This window comes from Loxodonta africana, chromosome 5 (genome assembly GCF_030014295.1).
Source record: "Loxodonta africana isolate mLoxAfr1 chromosome 5, mLoxAfr1.hap2, whole genome shotgun sequence".
Classification (NCBI taxonomy): Eukaryota; Metazoa; Chordata; class Mammalia; order Proboscidea; family Elephantidae; genus Loxodonta; species Loxodonta africana.
The window spans coordinates 158,601,363-158,622,392 of NC_087346.1; the positions used below are offsets into that span (position 1 = coordinate 158,601,363).

General features: G+C 41.8%; 1 protein-coding gene across 3 annotated transcripts in view; it reads left to right on the forward strand.

Moving 5' to 3' along the window:
• Positions 1 to 21,030, forward strand: part of GRK4 (G protein-coupled receptor kinase 4) — a 108,948-nt gene that overhangs the window by 32,590 nt on the left and 55,328 nt on the right. For all 3 annotated transcript variants that reach the window (XM_064286167.1, XM_064286165.1, XM_064286166.1), the window contains exons 3-4: positions 12,372 to 12,484; positions 19,453 to 19,530. In XM_064286167.1, coding sequence (XP_064142237.1) covers positions 12,372 to 12,484; positions 19,453 to 19,530 — 191 coding nt within the window. The remainder of the gene's footprint in view (positions 1 to 12,371; positions 12,485 to 19,452; positions 19,531 to 21,030) is intronic.

Below are 21,030 nucleotides of genomic sequence, written 5' to 3' on the forward strand. Positions count from 1 at the left end.
AGCAGCCATCCAAGGCACAACAATTGGCCTCTGTTCACCTGGAAGAAGGAGAGTCAGGAATATGAGGAGGAATGGAAGGTGTGGCTAATTGCCTCCATGAACAACTGCCTCCTTTGCCATGAGACCAGAAGAACTGGATGGTGCCCAGCTACCATTACTGAACATTTTGATCAAAGATTCCATAGAAGAATCCTGATTAAAGGGGGGGAATGCAGAACAAAATTTCAAATTCTTATGAATTCCAGACTTCCTGGAGCACTTTTAAGAACTGTATATATGGGTTCGAATTGACAACAGCAGCTCAAAAGATTAGATAAGAAACTCAGGGGACAGTGAATTTATGTTAATGGGGGAGGAACGGAAACCCCGGTGGCATAGTGGTTAAGTGCTATGGCTGCTAACCAAGAGGTCAGCAGTTTGAATCCGCAAGGTGCTCCTTGGAAACTCTGTGGGGAGTTCTACTCTGTCCTATAGGGTCGCTATGAGTCAGAATGGCCTCGACGGCAGCGGGTTTCAGTGGGGGAGGAACAACTGAGAAAAGGAGGGTGAGAATGGTTGTATACCTTGAAGAATGTAATCAGTGTCATGGAATTGTACAGATAGAAACTGTTGCAATGGTGTGTATTTTGGTGTGCATCTAACCAAATAAATAAAATAAAAAGAAATTTTAACTTTTAACTATGAAAATTAGCTTCAGATGGTGTAAAGACAGAGGTGATTCCCCCTCATTGGACTACCCAGTTGTTTTAATTTTTAACTTCATTAAGATTTTTTAATGCCAAATTTATTGAGATGTAATTCACATACCATACAATTCACCTACTTAAAGTGTACAATTCAGTGGTTTTCAGCTTATTCACAGAGTTGTGCAACCATCGCCACAGTCAATTTTAGAACATTTTCAAAAGAAATCCCTTATCCATTGGCAGTCATTCCACATCTCTCCCTTCTGCTCCTCGAGCCCAGGCAACCGCTGATCTCCTTTCTGTCTCTGTGGACTTGCCTATTCTGGACAGCTCATATGAATGGGAATCATATAACGTGTGACCTTTTGTGACTAACTCCTTTCCCTTAGCGTAATGTTTCCAGTGCTCTTCTATACTGTGTCATGAGTCATTACTTTGTTCTTCTTTATGAATGAATGATATTCCATTGTGTGTGCATGTGTGTGTGTGTGTGTGTGTATCCCCTGTGCGTCTGTCAGTTTGTCGTACTGTGGGAGCTTAGGTGTTGCTGTGATGCTGGAAGCTAGGCCACCGGTATTCAAATAGCAGCAGGGTCATTCGATGGCACCTAACAACAACAGCACATATATATATTGTTGTTGTTATTAGGTGCTGTCGAGTCGTTTCCCACTTACAGCGACCCTATGTACAATACAACGAAGCACTCACTGCCCAGTCCCGCCCCTGCTCACAATTGTTGTTATGCTTGAGCCCATTATTGTAGCCACTGTGGTCAATCCATTTTGTAAAGGGTCTTCTTATTCACTGACCCTCTACTTTACCAAGCATGTTGTCCTTCTTCAGGTGTTGGCCCCTCCTGACAACATGTCCAAAGTATGTGAGACGTAGTCTCGCCATCCTTGCTTCTAAGGAGCATTCTGGTTGTACTTCTTGCAAAACAGATTCGTTTGTTCTTTTGGCAGCCCATGGTATAATCAGGATTCTTTGCCAATGCCACAATTCAAAGGTGCCTGTTCTCCTTTGGTTTTCCTTATTCATCATCTGGTTTTCACATGCATGTGAGGTAATTCTAGACGCCATGGCTTGGTCAGGCACACAATAGTCTTTAAGGTGACATCTTTGCTTTTTAATGCTTTAAAGAGGTCCTTTGCAGCAGATTTGCCCAATGCAATTTGTCTTTTGATTTCTTGACTGCTGCTTCCATGATTGTTGATAGCAGATTCAAGTAAAATGAAATCCTTGACAGCTTCAGCCTTTTTATCTCTTATCATGATGTTGCTTATTGGTCCAGTTGTGAGGATTTTTGTCTTCTTTATGTTGAGGTGTAATCCATAGTGAAGACTGTGGTCTTTGATCTTCATCAGTAAGTTCTTCAAGCCCTCTTCACTTTCAGCAATCAAGATTGTGTCATCTGCATATCGTAGGTTGTTTATGAGTCTTTCTGCAATCTTGATACTGAATTCATCTTCATATAGTCCAGCTTCTCAGATTATTTGCTCGGCATACAGATTGAATAAGTATGGTGAAAGAGTACAACCCTGATGCACACCTTTCCTAACTTTAAAACACGCGGTATCCCCTTGTTCTGTTTGAACTACTGCCTCTTGGTCTATGTACAGGTCCCTCATGAGGACAATTAAATGTTCTGGAATTCCCGTTCTTCGCAGTGTTATCCATAATTTGTTATGATCCACACAGTCGAATGCCTTTGCATAGTCAATAAAACACAGGTAAACATCTTTCTGGTATCCTCTGCATTCAGCTAGGATCCATCTGACATCAGCAATAATATCCCTGATTCCATGTCCTTTTCTGAATCCAGCTTGAATTTCTGGCAGCTCCCTGTCTATATAATGCTGCGGCTGCTTTTGAATGTGTGATATTAATGATATCGTTCGATAATTTCTGTATTGGGTTGGATCACCTTTCTTGGGGATAGGCATAAATATGGATCTCAGCCAGGTAGCTGTCCTCCAAATTTCTTGCATTGACGAGTGAGCACTTGCAGCGCTGCATCTGTTGGTTGAAACATCTCAATTGATATTCCATCAATTCCTGGAGCCTTGTTTTCTCCCAATATCTTTAGTGCAGCTTGCACCTCTTCCTTCCGTTCCTGATCCCATTCTGCCTCTTATAGTGACTCTATAAGACAACTGGTCCAATAAGCAAAATCATGGTAAATGGAGAAAAGATTAAAGTTGTCAAGGATTTCATTTTACTTGGATCCACAATCAACACCCATGGAAGCAGTAGTCAAGAAATCAAAAGACACATTGCATGGGGCAGAGCTGCCGCAAAGGACCTCTTTAAAGTGTTGAAAAGCAAGGATGTCACCTCGAAGACTAAGGTGCGCCCGACCCAAGCAATGTTGTTTTCAATCGCATCATATGCTTGTGAAAGCTGGACAATGAATAAGGAAGACTGAAGAAGAACTGACACCTTTGAATTGTGGTGTTGGTGAAAAGTGTTGAAATACCATGGACTGCCAAAATAATGAACAAATCTGTCTTGGAAGAAGTACAACCAGAATGCTCCTTAGAAGCAAGGGTGGCAAGACTGTGTGTCTTACGTATTTTGGACATGTTTTCAAGAGGGATCAGTCCTTGGAGAAGGACGTCATGCTTGGTAAAGTACAGGGTCAGCGGGAAAGAGGAAGTCCCTCAACAAGATGAATCGACACAGCGACTGCAACAGTGGGTTCAAAGCATAACAAGGATTGTGAGGATGGCACAGGACCCGACAGTGTTTCATTCTGTTGTTCATAGGGTCACTATGAGTCAGAACTGACTCGGCGGCACCTAACAACGACACAGTGACTCTGTGTATTCCTTCCATCTTTTGATGCTTCCTGCTGTTGTTTAATATTCTCCCCTTTGAATCCTTCATTACTGCAACTTGAAGCTTGAATTTTTTCTCCAGTTCTTAAAGCTTGAGAAATTCCAAGCATGTTCTTCACTTCTGGTTTTCTATATCCAGGTCTTTGCACGTGTCATTTTAATACTTTACTTTGTCTTCCCAAGCTGCCCTTTGAAATCTTGTGTTCAGCTCTTTTATTTCATCATTTCTTCCTTTCTCTTTAGTTACTTGACGTTCGAGAGCAACTTTCAGAGTCTTTTCTAACATCCATTTAGTTTGTGTGTGTGTGCGTGTGTGTACTTTAAGTGAAAGTTTACAATTCAAGTCAGTTTCTCATACAAAAAACTTATGACCCTAGTTGCTCTCCCTGTAATCTGACTGCACACTCCCCCTTTCTACCCCAGATTTCCCATGTCCATTCAACCAGCTCCTGTCTCCCTCTGCCTTCTCATCACGCCTCCAGGCAGGAGCTGCCCACTTAGTCTCATGTATCTACTTGAGCTAAGAAACATTCCTCGCCAGTATCATTTTACGTCTTATAGTCCAGTCTAATCTTTGTCTGAAGTGTTGGCTTCAGGAATGGTTTTAGTTTTGGGCTAACAGAGGATCCAGGGGCCATGTCTTCTGGTGTCCCTCCAGTCTCAGTCAGACCATTAAGTCCGGTCTTTTTACTAGAATTTGAGTTCGGCACCCCACTTTTCTTCTGCTCCATCAGGGACTCTCTGTTGTGTTCCCTGTCAGGGTGGTCGTTGGTGGTAGCCAAGAACTATCTAGTTCTTCTGGTCTCAGGCTGATAAAGTCTCTGGTTTATGTGGCCCTTTCTGTCTCTTGGGCTCATATTTTCCTTGTGTCTTTGGTATTTTTTGGTCTTTTCTTTTTTTCCTGGCTTTTTGATGACCTCTTGCCTTCTTCATGTATGATGTCCTCGCACAACTTGTCTGGTCTTCCTTCGGTTATTAGTGTTCAGTGCATCAGATCTATTCTTTTTCTTTTAATCTTTTTTTTTTAATTGTGCTTTAAGTTGAAGTTTACAGTTCAAGTTAGTTTCTCATAGAAAATTTATGAACACAGGGTGACCCTAGTTGCTCCTCCTGGAATGTGAGAGCACACACTTCCTTTCCACTCCAGATTTCCCATGCTCATTCAACCAGCTCCTGCCCCTTTTTGCCTTCTAACCTCGCTTCTGGACAGGAGCTGCCCATTTATATCTACTTGAGCTAAGAAGCACTTTCTTTACGAGTATCATTGTATGTCTTGTAGTCCAGTTTTATTTTTGTCTGAAGAGTTGGCTTCGGGAATGGTTTCAGCTCTGGGCTAACGCAGAGTCCAGGGGTCATGTCTTCCGGGGTCCCGCCAGTCTCAGTCAGACCATTAAGCCTGGTCTTTTTACTAGAATCTGAGTTCTGCACCGTGAGAGTTTTTATCACGAATGGATGTTGGACTTTGTCAAATGCCTTTTCTGCATCAATTGATAAGATCATGTGGTTCTTGTCTTTTGTTTTATTTTTTATGTGATGGATTACATTGTTTTTCTGATGTTGAACCATCTGTGCACACCTGGTATGAATCCCGCTTGGTCATGGTGAATTATTTTTTTGATACATTATTGAATTTTATAGAACTTTGTTGAGGGTTTTTGCCTCTGTCTTCATGAGGGATATTGGTCTGTAGTTTTCGCTTTTTGTGGTGTCTTTACCTGGTTTTGGCATCAGGGTTATGCTGGCTTCCTAGAATGAGTTTGGGAGTGTTCCGTCCTTTTCTGTGCTCTGAAATACCTTTAGTAGGAGTGGTGTTATCTCTTCTCTGAAAGCTTGGTAGACTTCCACTGAAGCCGTCAAGGCCAGGGCTTTTTTTTCTGTTGTTGGAAGTTTTTAAATTACCTTTTCAATCTCTTCTTTTGTTACAGGTTTATTTAGTTGTTTTACCTCTGTTTGCGTTAGTTTAGGTAGGTAGTGTGTTTTGAGAAATTTGTCCATATCCTCTAGGTTTTTAAATTTGGTAGAGTAGAATTTTTCATAGTATTCTGTTATGATTCTTTTAATTTCAGCTGAGTATGTTGTAATATCACCCATCTTATTTCTTATTCCGGTTATTTGCTTGCTTTCCTGTTTTTCTTTTGTCAGTTTGGCTAGTGGTTTATCGGTTTTGTTGATCTTTTCGAAGAACCAGCTTTTGGTCTTGTTAACTCTTTCAGATGTTTCTTCTTCTCTATTTCATTTAATTCTGCCCTAATTTTTATAATTTGCTTACTTGTGGTGCCCGAGGGCTTCTTTTGCTGCTCTCTTTCTGTTCGTTCGAGTTGTATGGTTAATGTTTTGCTTTTGGCATTTTCTTCTTTTTTGGATGTGTATATTTATTGCTGTAAATTGACCTTTGAGCTCTGCTTTTGCTGCGTCCCAAAGGTTCTGGTAAGATGTGTTTTCATTCTTATCTGATCTGTGAATTTCTTTATTCTGTCCTTAATTTCTTCTATAACTCAGTAGTTTTTGAGCAAGGCGTTGTTCAGTTTCTGTGTATTTGGTTTTTTTTTTTCCTTGCTTTTTCTGTTACTGATTTCTGCTTTTATGGCTTTATGGTCAGAAAAGATGCTTTGCTATATTTCGATGCTTTGGATTTGATTAAGGCTTGCTGTGTGACCTAATATGTGGTCTGTTCTGGAGAATGTTCGACGTGTGCTGGAAAAGAAAGTATACTTGGCTGCTCTTGGGCAGAGTGTTGTGTATATGTCTATGAGGTCAAGTTGGTTGATTGTGGCATTTAGATCTTCCCTATCTTTATTGAGCTTCTTTCTGGATGTTCTGGTGTGTTGAAGTCTCCTACTATTACTGTGGAGCTGTCTATCTCACTTTTTAATGCTGTTAGAGTTTGTTTTATGTCTTTTGGAGCCTCGTCATCATGTGTGTGAATATTTAATATGGTTGTGTCCTCCTGATATATTGACCCTTTAATCATTAAATAGTGTCCTTCCTTCTCCTTTGTGGTGGGTTTTTCTTTAATATCTATTTTGTCAGAGATTAATATTGCCACTCCTGCTCTTTTTTGATTGTTTGATATATTTTTTTCTATCCTTTGAGTTTTAGTTTGTATCTTTAAGTCTAAGGTATGTCTCTTGTAGGCGGCATAGAGGTGGATCCTGGTTTTGTTTTTTTTAATCCATTCTGCCCCTCTGTCTCTTCGTTGGTGCATTAGTCCATTTACATTCAGCGTAATTACGGATAGGTATGCGTTTAGTGCTGTCATTTTGTTGTATTTTTGTGTGTGTTGTTGACAGCTTCTTTGTTCCACTTGACTTTCTGGACTGAGTCATCTTTCTGTGTGTATTTTCATCTTTGTTGAGTTTGTGTTTGCTGAGTCTTTATGTTTTCTATTTTGGTGTGTAAGATTGTTAGTTTCCTTCATGGTTACCTCAATATTTACCCCTATTTTTCTAAGTTTAAACCAATCTTTTTTTTCTTTATGTTGCCTTGACTTCTCCATATGAAAGATCTATAACAACATTATTTAGTTCCTCTTTTTTGTTTTAATGTTGTCATCTTTTACATGCTGACATCTCTGTTTCCCTATTTTCACTGTTTTAGCTTAGACTTATTTTTGTGACTTCCCTATTTGGGTTCATATTTGGTTTTTCTGGCCTATGTTCTAATCTTGGGTTGTTAGCTGATGTTACTGATTAAAGGACTCCCTTTAATATTCTTACAGTTTTGGTTTGGTTTTTACAAATTCCCTAAACTTCTGGAAACTTATCTGGAAATGCCCTAATTTCACCATGATATCTGAGAGAACATTTTGCTGGATATGTAATTCTTGGCTGGCAATTTTTTTCCTTCAAAGCTTTATATATGTCATCACATTGCCTTCTTGCCTTCATGGTTTCTGCTGAGTAGTCCAAGCTTGATCTTATTGACTCTCCTTTGTAGGTGACTTTTCGTTTATCCTGGCCATTCTTAAAATTCTCACTTTATATTTAGTTTTGGCAAGTTTGATTATAATATGTCTTGGTGACTTTCTTTTAAGATCTACCTTGTGTGGTGTTCAATGAGCATCTTGGGTAGATATCTTCCCATCTTTCATGATACCAGGGAAGTTTTCTGCCAACAAATCTTCAACAATTCTCTCTGTATTTTCTATTACACCCCCTATTCTGGTACTCCTGTCACTTTTGATAGAGTCTACATAATTCGTAGGGTTTGTTCATTTTAAAAAATTTTTTATCTGGTTTTTTCCTCAGATATATTGGTGTCAAGTGCTTTATCTTCAATCTCACTAATTCTGACTTCCACTTCCTCAATTCTGCTCCTGTGACTTTCAATTGAGTTGTCTAATTCTGAAATTTTATTGTTAATCTTCTGGATTTCCATTTGCTGTCTCTCTATGGGAAACCCTGGTGGCGTAGTGGTTAAGTGCTATGGCTGCTAACCAAAAGGTTGGCAGTTCGAATCTGCTGGGTGTTCCTTGGAAACTCTATAGGGCAGTTCTACTCTGTCCTATAGGGTTGCTATGAGTCGGAATTGACAGCAGTGGGTTTTTTGTCTTTCTGTGGATTCTTGCAACCTATTAAATTTGTTATTATGCTCTCCTCTTGTCTCCTTAAGTTCCTCTTATTGCTTTGTCTGTGTGCCCCTTGGCTTGTCTGTGTTTTGCCTTATCTCCTTCCTGATCTCTTAAAGAGTTCTGTGTATTAATCTTTTGTATTCTACCTCTGGTAATTCCAGGATACCCTCTTCATCTGGAAGATTTCTTGACTGTTTTGGGAGCTTGTTGAAGCCGTTGTGGTCTGCCTCTTTATGTGATTTGATACTGACTGTTGTCTCCAAACCACCAATCAATAAGTTATTGTATTTATTTATTTTCTGTTTGCTTATGGTGTACTAACTTCTTGTTTTGTTTTGTTTTGATATGCCCAAATAGGCTGGTTGTGTGAGCTAGTTTGATTATTGGTGTCTTTGAAGCTCTCACATCCTGTCACCAGGTAATTAGAGCTGTTATTAGGTATGTGAGGACAGGAGTCCACTTACTTTTCTTGTATGGTTTCAGTTCAGGTGTCCAGGTAGTCAGTCACCAAGTGTGGAGTGCAGGCTCTCACCTACAGTCCTAGACAGGCGGGGTGACTGGAGTAGGCACAGGTATCTGGCTGTAGTAGGGGGTCATGTGCTGAGCAGTGCAGAGGGCTGAGGGCTGCACCTGAGTGTCTGGGAGGAAAGGGTGTCCCTGTTCCCTACAGCACATAGATGGGTGGGTTTTACAGTCAGACTACAGGCACCCACTGCTGTTGGCTGTAAGGATTGGGAGGTACCACTTATTCTTGAACCCCCATGTCAGGTGGCTAGGTGGCGTGGGAAAAGCCACCAGTCCTCAACCTCTGATGTAGGTAGGTGAGGGCCTTGCTTAATGGGCAGGGCAACGTCAAATGTCACAAATCTGCTACTCCCCTTTATAGCTGATATAGTTGAAAATAGGCTTCAGGTATATATCCTGGTGTACTGTGCTAATGAGGGCCTGTGCTGCTGAAATGGGCCCACGTAGGTCTGTGCGGGGGTGAAAGGCATTCAGACCACTTATGCCTGTGCCTAGGCAAAGGGGCCATGCCTGCACTGAGGTCCTGGCTTAGGGGAGCTGGCAGATTATTTTTTCCTGTTGTTAATTTCTGCCCTCTTCAAAGTTGGGAGAATGGCTCAGGATGTGTGACGGCTCCTATTTCTGGCCCAGGGGACACGGCAATCACTGAAGCCACCTGGGACCTGGTCTAGAGCGAGGAGGGGCAGATAAATGAGAGAGAGATTCTTCCCACAAGGGGTGCTTTTTTTGATCTGTGCAGTAGGTTAAATGCATGTACTTTTCTTTTGTCGATCGAGTACTACTTCTCACTGGTTCTGGAGCGCTGAGCAGATTCTCTGCTGCTCGATCTCTCCTGATGTAGAAAGCTTGTCCCAAGTGCCACTGCTTGCCTCATTGTGTACGCCAGGTGATCCAGCCTGCAGGGTACTGGTTCCCACCAGGTCAAGTCTGGCAACTCCTTGCTCCTTCTGAACTGTCTTTCCCTCCCCATGCTGCTCAGTCTGATTCCTCAACTCTGCCTTTGATGTTCAGGGCTCTTAGATTGTCATATATAATCGGTTCCCTTTTTTTTTCTAGTCTGTATTGTAAGAGGGACCACAGAAAGTGTCCGACTACTCCTCCATCTTGGTGCTGTCTCCTGTCTTCCAAATTTCTTGGCATAGATGAGTGAGCATCTCCAGCGGTGCATCCATTTGTTGAAACATCTCAGTTGGTATTCTGTCAATTCCTGAAGCCCTGTTTTTTGCCAGTGCCTTCAGTGCAGCTTGGACCTCTTCCTTCAATACCATCCCTTTTGGTTTTCTATCTCTAGGTCTTTGTATATTTCACTATGATATTTTACTTTGTCCTCTTTAGCTGCCCTTTGAAATCTTCTGTTCAGCTTTTACTTTATCATTTCTTCCTTTTGCTTTAGCTGCTCTGTTCAACAGCAAGTTTCAGAGTCTCTTCTGACATCCATTCAGTCTTTCTTTCTTTCCTGTCTTTTCAATGACCCCTTGCTTTCTTCGTGTGTGATGTCTTTGATGTCATTCCACAACTCACCTGGTCTTTGGTCATTAGTGTTCAATGCATCAAATCTGTTCTTGAGATGGTCTTTCAATTCAGGTGGGATATACTCAAGGTTGTGCTTTGGCTCTTGTCAACTTGTTCTAATTTTCTTCAACTTCATTTTGAACTTGCATATGAACCATTGATGGTCTGTTCCACAGTCGGCTCTTGGCCTTGTTCTGACTGATGATACTGAGCTTTTCCATCATCTCTATCCACATATGTAGTTGATTTCATTCCTGTGTATTCCATCTGGTGAGGTCCATGTGTATAGTCTATAGTCTTTGTTTATGTTGTTCAAAAAAGGTGTTTGCAATGAAGTAGTCATTGGTCTTGGAAAAGTCTATCATGAGATCACTGGCATCATTTCTATCACTAAGGCCATATTTTCCAACTACCGATCCTTCTTTGTTTTCAACTTTTGCATTCCAATTGCCAGTAATTGTCAATGTGCCTTGATTGCATGTTTGATCAATTTCAGACTACAGAAGTTGGTAAAAATCTTTAGTTTCTTCGTCTTTGGCCTTAGTGGTTGGTACATAAATTTGAATAACAGCTGTATTAAATGGTCTTCCTTGTAGGCCTGTGGGTATTGTCCTATGACTGACAATGTTATATTTTAGGATAGTTTTTGAAATGTTCATTTTGACAGCAAATGTGACGCCATTTCTGTTCAGTCTGTCATTCCCAGCATAGTTGACCATACGATTGTCTTTTGAAAATGGCCAATACCAGTCCATTTTAGCTCACTAATGTCTAGGATATTGATGTTTATGTGTTCCATTTCATTTTTGATGATTCCAATTTTCCTAGATTCATACTTCGTACATTCCGTGTTCCGATTACTAATGGATGTTTGCAGCTGTTTCTTCTCATTTTGAGTCGTGCCACATCAGCAAATGAAGATTGTGAACGCTTGACTCCATCCACGTCATTAAGATTGACTCTTCTTTGAGAAGACATTAATAAATGCTTTACCTGAGGAATTTAAATCAGTTATGGGTTGCTTACCTCTCAGGAATTGTATTTTTTTCTTCAGCTTTAGGTTCACTCTCTAGATACCTGAAAATTGTTACATTCATTTCAAGTTGAGAACCCCTGCTAAAAGAGCCATGGATTTTCTTGCTGAAGTTTAAATTAACCACTTTGGGCATAAGATTTATATTTTCTGTCCTTGACACGTTCACCAAATATTAGTGCCTTGTTTGTGGTGAACTACTAACTGAAAGGTTGGTGATTCAGATTTACCCAGCAGCAGTGCCAAAGAAAGTCCTGCCAATCTGCATCTGTAAGATTGCCGTCGTTAGTTGATGTGAAGTAGATTCTGATTCATGTCATCCCCATGTGTTACAGCGTAGAACTGCTCCATAGGGTTTTCTTAGCTGTAATCTGAATGAAAGCAGATCACCAGTGTTATCTTCTGCAGTACCACTAGGTGGGTTTGAACTGCCAACCTTTAGGTTAGCAGTTGAGCACAAACTATTGGCCCCACCTGCGGAGTTTGCCATAAGATTACAGCCATTGAAAACCGTGTGGAGTGCAGTCTTCCCTGACACACACAGTCGCCATGAGTCAGAATCAACCCAGTGGCCTCAGGACTGATTCGTTAGTCGGTTCTCAGAAAAGTATCAGTGTTTGGTTTAAGGCATATGACAACATATTATCCTACTGAAAAGAAAAAAACAAAAACAAAAATGAGCAATTCAAAAAATCATTGAGTGTATACAATATCTGTAACTTTTCTGAAGCATAGAAAGGTAGCTAAATGGAAAAGACTTTAAAATCAGATTTAGTGTATTTCTGCAGTGTGTCTCATACGCATGCAGTGTATGTATGCAAGGCACACAGGGTGGGTGGTGTAGGTGACCGACGGACAGACCCAGATCTGTTTGTGGTCCTGACTGCTCAGTTTATCAAGAAATTTTGGTCCTTGCGTATTTCCTGTCTGAGAGGAGCAGGACCATTTCTAGTCAGGCTTCACACATCTTTATTTATCAAATCTTTCACCTATCTTTGGCTGTGGCCAAAGATAAACATATTTTAAATGTTCATGAAAACCCGGTCTATATCAGTAAACAAAACAGTAATTAAAAAAAAAAAAAAAAAAAAACTGCATGTACCCTTCATAACTTTTATTGTATCTAGTGGAAACAGTAAGGTTCAGAAAAGCACTTTGTGAATTGTAACGATTATATTCGTTTGCTTCTTTTCCGTTTCTTCCTGTAGAAAAGGATTATAGCAGTCTTTGTGACAAGCAGCCGATAGGAAGACTTCTCTTCAGACAATTCTGTGAAACAAAACCTGATCTAAACAGATGCATTGAGTTCTTGGATGCAGTGGTAAGCAATTTCTCCCTGTGTTGAAATGTGCAATCTTGTGTTTTTAAAAAAGTTAAAAACTAAGAAGAGATCTCTGTAACTTAATATATTAGACCTTGACAATGAAGCAAGATTGGATAAAGTAGTTGACTTGGTGTTACATTATCTTCTTGGTGCAGAAACGCCTTTAGTATCAAGTGGTAGCTGATGTAGACTTACATCCCAGGTATTGGAGAATCACATGCACTTATGAATAACTTAGAAGCATGCTGCCTTAATGTGTAAAAAGATTGAAAAGCTATTTAAGACAATACGATTGTTCAGCCTCCCAAAAGTATCCTTCCTGCCCTCAACTGGCAGATACTATATACTTAAAACACTTTAATCCAGACGCTTATGGAAGGAAGACACTTAGTGGAAGAAGGATGAATGGAATTCACTGTGCTTCTAAAGTTTCCAACATTCTTCTGTATCCTGTTTGAGATTTACTGTGATTTCCTCGTTGGTAAAGCAATTTTGTTTTTCTAAACCTTTGTGGATACCCTGGCAAGCTTAGATGTTTCACAGCTGTGAAATTCAGAGACAGCTGAACAGTGAAGCATTGGTGCGATTTGACAAAAAAAACTCTTTGACTTCCGCTATTTGTGCTAAGTTGTGAAGTTTCTCTCTGCTTTGGCCTGTGCTAGTTACATCAACAAATATGTATTATATGCAGAGCACTGTTACACCATTGAGTCTTTTTTTTTTCCTCTGGTGTAGCTTTATAAAATCTTTTAAAAATTATAATCTAATCTCGCAGAAAAACATGTTGAGAATCTTGCCTATCTTGGTTGGAAGGCACTCAAAAGATGACTGGGGAAGAGCTGCCTCCTCAAAGTAGAGTCGACCTTAATGACGTGGATTGAGTCAAGCTTTCCGGACCTTCATTTGCTGATGTGGCACAACTCAAAATGAGAAGAAGCAATTGCAAATATCCATTAATAATCGGAACCTGGAAAGTACAAAGTATGAATCTAGAAAAATTGGAAACCATCAAAAATGAAATGGAATGCATAAACATTAATATCCTAGGCATTGGCTGAAATGGACTGGTATTGGTCATTTTGAGTCAGGCAGTCATATAGTCTACTATGCTGGGAGTGGCAACTTGAAGAGGAATGGTGTTGCATTTATCGTCAAAAAGAACATTTCAAGATCTATCCTGAAGTACAACGCTGTCAGTGATAGGATAATATCCATATGCCTACAAGGAAGGCATAGATCAGAAGAAGAGGATACTGAGTGGTTTAAAGTCAGGAAAGGTGTGTGTCAGGGTTGTATCCTTTCACCATACCTATTCAATCCATATGCTGAACAAATAATATGAGAAGCTGGACTATATGAGGAAGAACAGGGCATCAGGATTGGAGGAAGACTCTTTAACAACCTGCATTATACAGATGACACAACCTTGCTTGCTGAAAGTGAAAAGGCCTTGAAGCCCTTACTAACAAAGATCAAAGACCACAGCCTTCAGTATGGATTACACCTCAACATAAAGAAAACAAAAATCCTCACAGCTGGACCAATGAGCAACATCATGATAAACGGAGAAAAAATTGAAGTTGTCAAGGATTTCATTTTACTTGGATCCACAATCAACAGCTATGGAAGCAGCAGTCAAGAAATCAAAAGACGCATTGCATTGGGCAAATCTGCTGCAAAAGACCCTTTTCAAGTGTTGAAAAGCAAAATTGTCACGTCAAAGACTAAGGTGCGCCTGACCCAAGCCATGGTATTTTCAATCACATCGTATGCATGTGAAAACTGGACAATGAATAAGGAAGACTGAAGAATAATTGACACCTTTGAGTTGTGGTGTTGGCAAAGAATATTGAATATATAGCATGGATTGCTAAAAGAATGAACAAATCTATCTTGGAAGAAGTACACCCAGAATGCTCCTTAGAAGCAAGGATGGCAAGATTGCATCTTACATACTTTGGACATGTTGTCGGGAGGGATGAGTCCCTGGAGAAGGACATCATGCTTGGCAGAGTACAGGGTCGGCAGAAAAGAGGAAGACCCTCAACAAGGTGGATTGACACAGTGGCTGCAACAATGGGCTCAAGCGTAACAACGATTGTAAGGATGGCTCAGAACTGGGCAGTGTTTCATTCTGTTGTGCACAGGGTCACTATGAGTCGGAGCAGACTTAACGGCACCTAACAGCAACAACAACAAGGCATTGGCTTACCTGATTGTGGGGGTGGCTGTGCAAGTCCAGAATCCATAGGGCAGGCCATCAGGAAGGGCAAGCTGGAGCTTATGGGCACCAGTGGATTTTCTGCTTCAGGGAAGCCTTAGCTCTGCTTTTAAGGCCTTTCAGTGCATTGCATCAGGCCCACCTAGATCATCTAGGATAATCTCCCTTTTTACAACTAGCTGATTATGGACTTTGATCACATCTACCGAGTCCCTGCACAGCAACACCTAGGTGAGTGTTTCACTGAACATCTAGGGAGTACGCCCTGCCAAGCTGACACGTGAAGAAACCAGGGCTGGAAAATGTGGCAGCAGACAGATGCTGGTGATGGCTGCACAGCATGACTGATGTGATTGGTGGCAGAGCTGTAGACGTCAAAAGTGTTGAGTTGACAAATGTTGAGCTTTATATATACATAGCCACAATTTGGAAAAAGACGAGACCATAACTGCGTCAGACTGCTTCCATTTCCATCAGTGGCATGCCATGTTGTGTCCAGAAAACCCAGAACCTCAGTTTGAAGGTTCTTCAAGTAAACAGTGTACTAGCTGCTAGTCATGGTAAGCACAACGCCTTTGACCGTAGCCTGGGAAATTGTTCTGACTGAGTCATCAGCCTGATGGTTGTCAGCCCTGTGTTGAGCCTGTGAAGGACCCAGAATGAAATGTGAGGCCCTTTTCGTATGTTCAGTGTATCAGCTTCCTTCAGCCTCCATGTCCTCACTTCTCTCTGCAGCTGCTGTCTGGCTTGTGGCTTCACTGCTCTTCCAATGCCCCCTAATTGCAAAATTCAGTGGCTTCACTTGAGGCATCATGCTTGAATCTCTGGGTCTGTTAACCTCTTGACTAGCCCCTTCTTGAAATTCTTTCATTTAGGCTTTTGTGATGGCCCCTTTGGTTGTCTTTTTCTCTTATCGTTTCTTTTCCAGTTCTTCTTTGCCCTGCTCTCTCTGTTCAGATATTGATCAGGCTCTGCTCTTGACCCTTCCGTCCTTTCAGCTCTGTATGATATCATCCACTCTTCTGATCTCTCACCTGACGCCTGTGTGTGGATGGCTCCTATTTTGGTACCTCCCACTCTGACCTTCCCTGTCAGTTCTGCATGCGGGTTCCACGAGCCTCTTGTCCATTTCCTCATAGATGTTTCATAGCAGCTCTTTCCGACTGTGGCCAAGTCTCTCATAATAGCTCATATTCTACCTGCACACCTGAGCTAGGCACCTGGAGGTTGGCTCTCACCCACCCCTCACCTGGCACTTTCCATTTGCCTGGTCAATTCATGCCAGACCTGCAGCGCTTAGCTTTCATTGAAGTGTTGGCATGAGCATTGTGACTTCTGTGCAGCAGTCCTCTCTTCTCCTTCCCACCATCACCCCAAGGCTGATCCCAGGCACCTTCCTCTGATTTCACATAACAGGATGCAGACCACTACTGTGGCATTTGGGCTCCTTTAGCCCTGTGTATGACCATATGCCCAGCATCAACTGTTACTCCTGATACATAATTGGCCCACAGTACATGTTGATTTCACAGACTCTTTAAGGCTCAGCCATAACTGAGTCACCTTTTCATCACCCTGCCACCTCACACAGCGCATGATAGATGATACCCTGAATATGAGTAGGCTTGAAGTGTGAAAGGGTCAGCACGCATCCATTCTCAGGTAACAATGCAAGAAAAGATGGTTCTTCTGGCCAGATTCAGGAGGTACAGCCGTTAACAGATATGGAGGCTGTGATTCACGGGGAGAGTAAGTTTTTTATGAAGGGCTGTGGCATAGCGATGATCTCCAGGGTGTTACCTGAAAATACCCAAAACCTCATAAAAGGTGTGCATTCACTTGTTAGGACTAATACATGAATTCAACAAAGTGACGGGGTACAGAGACAACACCCGAAAATCAGTCGGGTTTCTGTATATCAGCAATGAGCGAGTGGAAAAGGAAATTAAGGAAACATTACAATTTACAGTAGCATCTAAAAGAATAAAGTATCTAAGAATAAATTTAACCAGGAAGGTGACAGTCTTGTACACTCTCAAAGGAGACCTAAAAAAATGGAAGGACATTCTTTGTGGATTGGAAAGCTTTAGATTATTCAATATTATAGTTACTTTTTAATGAGATTATTTTCCTTGCCTACCCTCTCTGTTTACATATTAATCAGGCTCTGCTCTTGACCCTTCACACATTTTTAATAGTTGTTAGTAGTTGTTGAGAATCATTTCTCTTTTCTTATGTCTTACTATAAGAAGTGAGTTTACCTGTAAAGTTGTAAGACAGGCTGATGAGAAAGATCTCCAAAAATGTAGTTGGATACTTTTTCGAGAATGTCTCTTTTCATTGAGGTTCATTGTACTCAGCAGGATGCTTGTAGTAGAGGGAGCAAGCCCTGGAGGGCTTCTTCTTAAGAGGCTGAGTGTGGCCTCTGTGGCCAAGAACTCTTAGAGTCTCCCTAAGAATACATTATGGGATGATGGTAACTCTTCCCCTGCTGCAGTAGGGGATTTGACCAAGTCTCCACCCAGACCGAAGGTCTGTAACATCATTTGTTTTCCTCACCTAAAACCTCTGTAAAATGTAGGTGGGGTCTGCCACCATGAGCTTGACACAGATTTTCACCTTTCACAAGCAGGCTGAAGTGGTGGAGCTGAATGCCACTGTGGGGCGAGTTGAGGAGTAAGTAAGAGGAAAGGAAGTGTAGACAGTGAGTACAGACCTCTCTTCTGAGAATTCTGCTTGCAAACAGGGTCCCAGGAGGTAGTGCAGTGGCTAGAGTAGAATGTAGGGTCACATTGGGCTTTTTTTTTTTAAACTGTTGTTATTGTTAGGTGCCACCAAGTCGGTTCCGACTCATAGTGACCCTATGCACAACAGAACAAAACACCGCCCGGTCCTGCGCCACCCTTACAATCGTTGTTACGCTTGAGCCCACTGTTGCAGCCACTGTGTCAGTCCATCTTGTTGAGAGTTTTCCTCTGTTTCACTGATCCTCTACTTTACCAAGCATGATGTCCTTCTCCAGGGACTCATCCCTCCTGATAACATGTCTAAAGTATGTGAAGCGTGGTCTTGCCATTCTTGCTTCTAAGGAGCATTCTGGTTGCACTTGTTCCAAGACAGACTTGTTCGTTCTTTTGGCAGTCTATGGTATATTCAATATTCTTCTCCAGCACCACAATTCAAAGGTGTCGCTTCTTCTTCGGTCTTCCTTATTCGTTGTCAAGCTTTCACGTGCATATGAGGCAGTTGAAAACGCCACGGCTTGGACCAGGCACACCTTAGTCCTCAAGATGCGTTAAACTAGGGATGGCTTATTTTAAATTAAATTAAGTGTGAAGTAAGAAACATGAAAGGTATGTTGGTGATTACTGAAGCTCCAAGGATAAGTGACATAAAGCTTAGAGTGCGGTAGATTAAATCGAAAAGCCACCTAATGACCAGTGTACAGGTCTTCTCTTGATTCTTTTCCTAAGGTCTTGCCCACCTTATAAAGTGGAGTATCTTCCCATCCTGTACACTTAGAATTGTCATCATTATTAGATCAAGTTTTGGTTTATTTGACAAATACAGTGGACTAGATTAAGATACCAAAAAAAAAAGAAAAAGAAGCCAAACCAGTTGTCGTTGAGTTCATTCTGACCCATGGCGACCCCATGTGGTTCAGAGGAGAACTGCACTGCGCAGGGTTTTTAGTGACTGTGGTCTTGCAGTAGTAGGTCACCAGACCTTTCTTTTGAGGTGCCTCTGGGTGGGTATGAGTTGCCAACCTCTGAGTGGGCATGAGTTGCCAACCTCCGGGTGGGCATGAGTTGCCAACCTCTGGGTGGGCATGAGTTGCCAACCTCTGGGTGGGCATGAGTTGCCAACCTTTTGGTTAGTAGCCAAGTACTTAGCTATTTGCACCGCTCAGGGTCCAGATTGAGATAGAAGAATTGTTAAATAGGTGATTGTGCCCTGTCTTACACTGTCACTAGCTAATATGTGTATGTGTATAATTTTTTTGTCCTTTGATATAAGGTCAAGCAGGTTTGAGATTTGTAGAGTTCCCAAAGTCTCATCGCTTTGTATTTTTCTAGAACATTCTGATAGCATTTTGGTTTTACACTGTTAGCTGTCAATCATTTGTTAACCGAGCAGTTAGGATATGCTAGATGTCTTTTCCTGAGGCACTAACAGTCATGCTTGTTTGAGGCGTTTCCTCTGTGCCCAGGTGTACTTTGAGATTAACGGACCGAAAGGCTCAGTACAGCAAGAACAGGTAAATAACAAAGTAGGTTCAGTGTGTTGTTGGGGAAAAAAGACCTCTTTCTCTTTTCACTTGACTTCTCAGGACTAGTGCTAGTTCACAAAGGGTTGACTGGAAAATACTGGCTTAATCTTACCTGTACGCTTTCACCGTATTTCCCACCAATAAAATGAGTCTTGAAAAGTAAAAGTAAATACAGTGATTCTTAGCCATGTCTCTCTCAAATCTTAACGTCTGAGAGCAGCCCAGGCAGCTTATTTTGTCCCATTGTATAGCCACATTTATTGGCTGAGAACATAACATGGCACAGAGAGGACTGTGGAAAGCGTTGTCTGCTGCTCTGTTAACCTCCAAGGGCTGTAGACACTTGATTAAATGGTTAAATGCTCCCTGGTTGTGAGGGTGCCAGGTCAACTCAGCAAGGCAGAGGACTTAACCCATCACGCAGTCAGTGACGCAGCGTAACCGACAGTTTCCTTTTCTCCCGTCTGTCACCAGGCAGAATATGAAGTGGCCCCTGATGAGCACCAGAGAGACTGTGGACTGAAGGTCCTAGATACGTTCTTCAGTGAGGAGGTGCGTTTTCTTTTTTAGCTGTGCAGACTTGTGAACAGCTTACTTACAATCCAGCACCAGAGCCGGTTTTATGCACCAGATAAGATATAGCCAATACATTGACAGCTTTAATTCCATATAAATGCTTCTCTTCTGCCTTTTCCTTTGATTCAGTGGGGAAATCAGTAATTAAAGCTCTTAGGAAATTGAGTCTACGAATTTAAAAGTTTCTATTTTTTTTTTTTTTTATATTGTCTCTTAACAGAATGTAGAATTAGAGAATTTTATTTGCTTCGACTGGTCTTAGTTTTCATGTTTTTTGATTCTCCAGGCTCCTGGAGCTTGGTTTGTAGCTGAGATGAGAGCTGTAAGCGGCTTCCCTCTGTGTGGCCTCTGTTCTGTAGGAACTCCTGAGCAGCAGGAGCAAGTGTTGAGTGGCCAGGCACTCTACCGTAGGGCTGAAAAGAGCGGTAACAGTGAAGCCGGCACTTCGTGAGTGCTGCTCTAACGTTGGGCGTGTAATACCCTATGTAATCTTCTCCAAAAAATCTGTGGGAAAGATACCATCATTATGTCTGTTTTTATAATAAGACTGTGAAACAGCGTGGTTAGGTGACATGCCCGAGGCTACACAGCTAGTCGGTAATGGAGCCAGAGTTCAGACATGTAGAGACAGGAGGAAAAGGCCAGCAGTAATGTCCAGCAGGCCCAAGGCCTGTGATCTCTCCTCAGCCCCAGCCTTGGTATCGTGCCTCATCGACTGCTCTTTTCACGGGTAGCGATTGTAGCATCTAAGTATTGGGGGGACCCTAATCGGGAGGAGTAGAAGGCAAGTCTCATTTATCTTGTTCTCTTTTTCTTCTTCATCTCTCCTGGAGAAATAACACACAGCAAAGGAGGTCATCAAGGAGAAAGAAAATGGTTAAAAAGTAGTCTTGGTGGGTGTCGTGGCTGTAGACGAGAAAGGACAGGACAGTCAGACATCTGCGGCTTGGTCATAGTGAGAGATGTTTACAGCTACCTGTACGTGGTGTGACTGTGCCACATTCTGAAGTCAGCCTGGGGTGCATCCCTGATTTCTGGTGACAAATGACGTGTCACATTAACACCATCCGGGCGCATTTTCAGTGAATCTGGGCAACAGTCTGCCATGTGTTTTCTTTTTCCCAAATGCTCTGGATGAGAGTTAAAGAGATTAGGAACCTGGTACCTGGAGTGTCAGGTGGTAGAGACTCTTTGGAGGGCGGTTTTGCAGTACATGTCAGTGTTTATAACCATGCATCCTTTGAGCTAGCAGTTCTAGTTACAGGAATCTGTCCCATGGAAACACAAATGTACGTTGATGTTCATGGTGGTAGTGTTTGCAGTGAGGAAAATTGGCAACTAGCGTGTTGAATACCCAAAATCAAACCTGTTGCCATCGATTCAATTCCCACTCATAGCGACCCTACAGGACCAAGTAGAACTGCCCCATAGGGTTTCCAAGAATTGGCTGGTGGATTCCAACTGGTGACCTTTTGG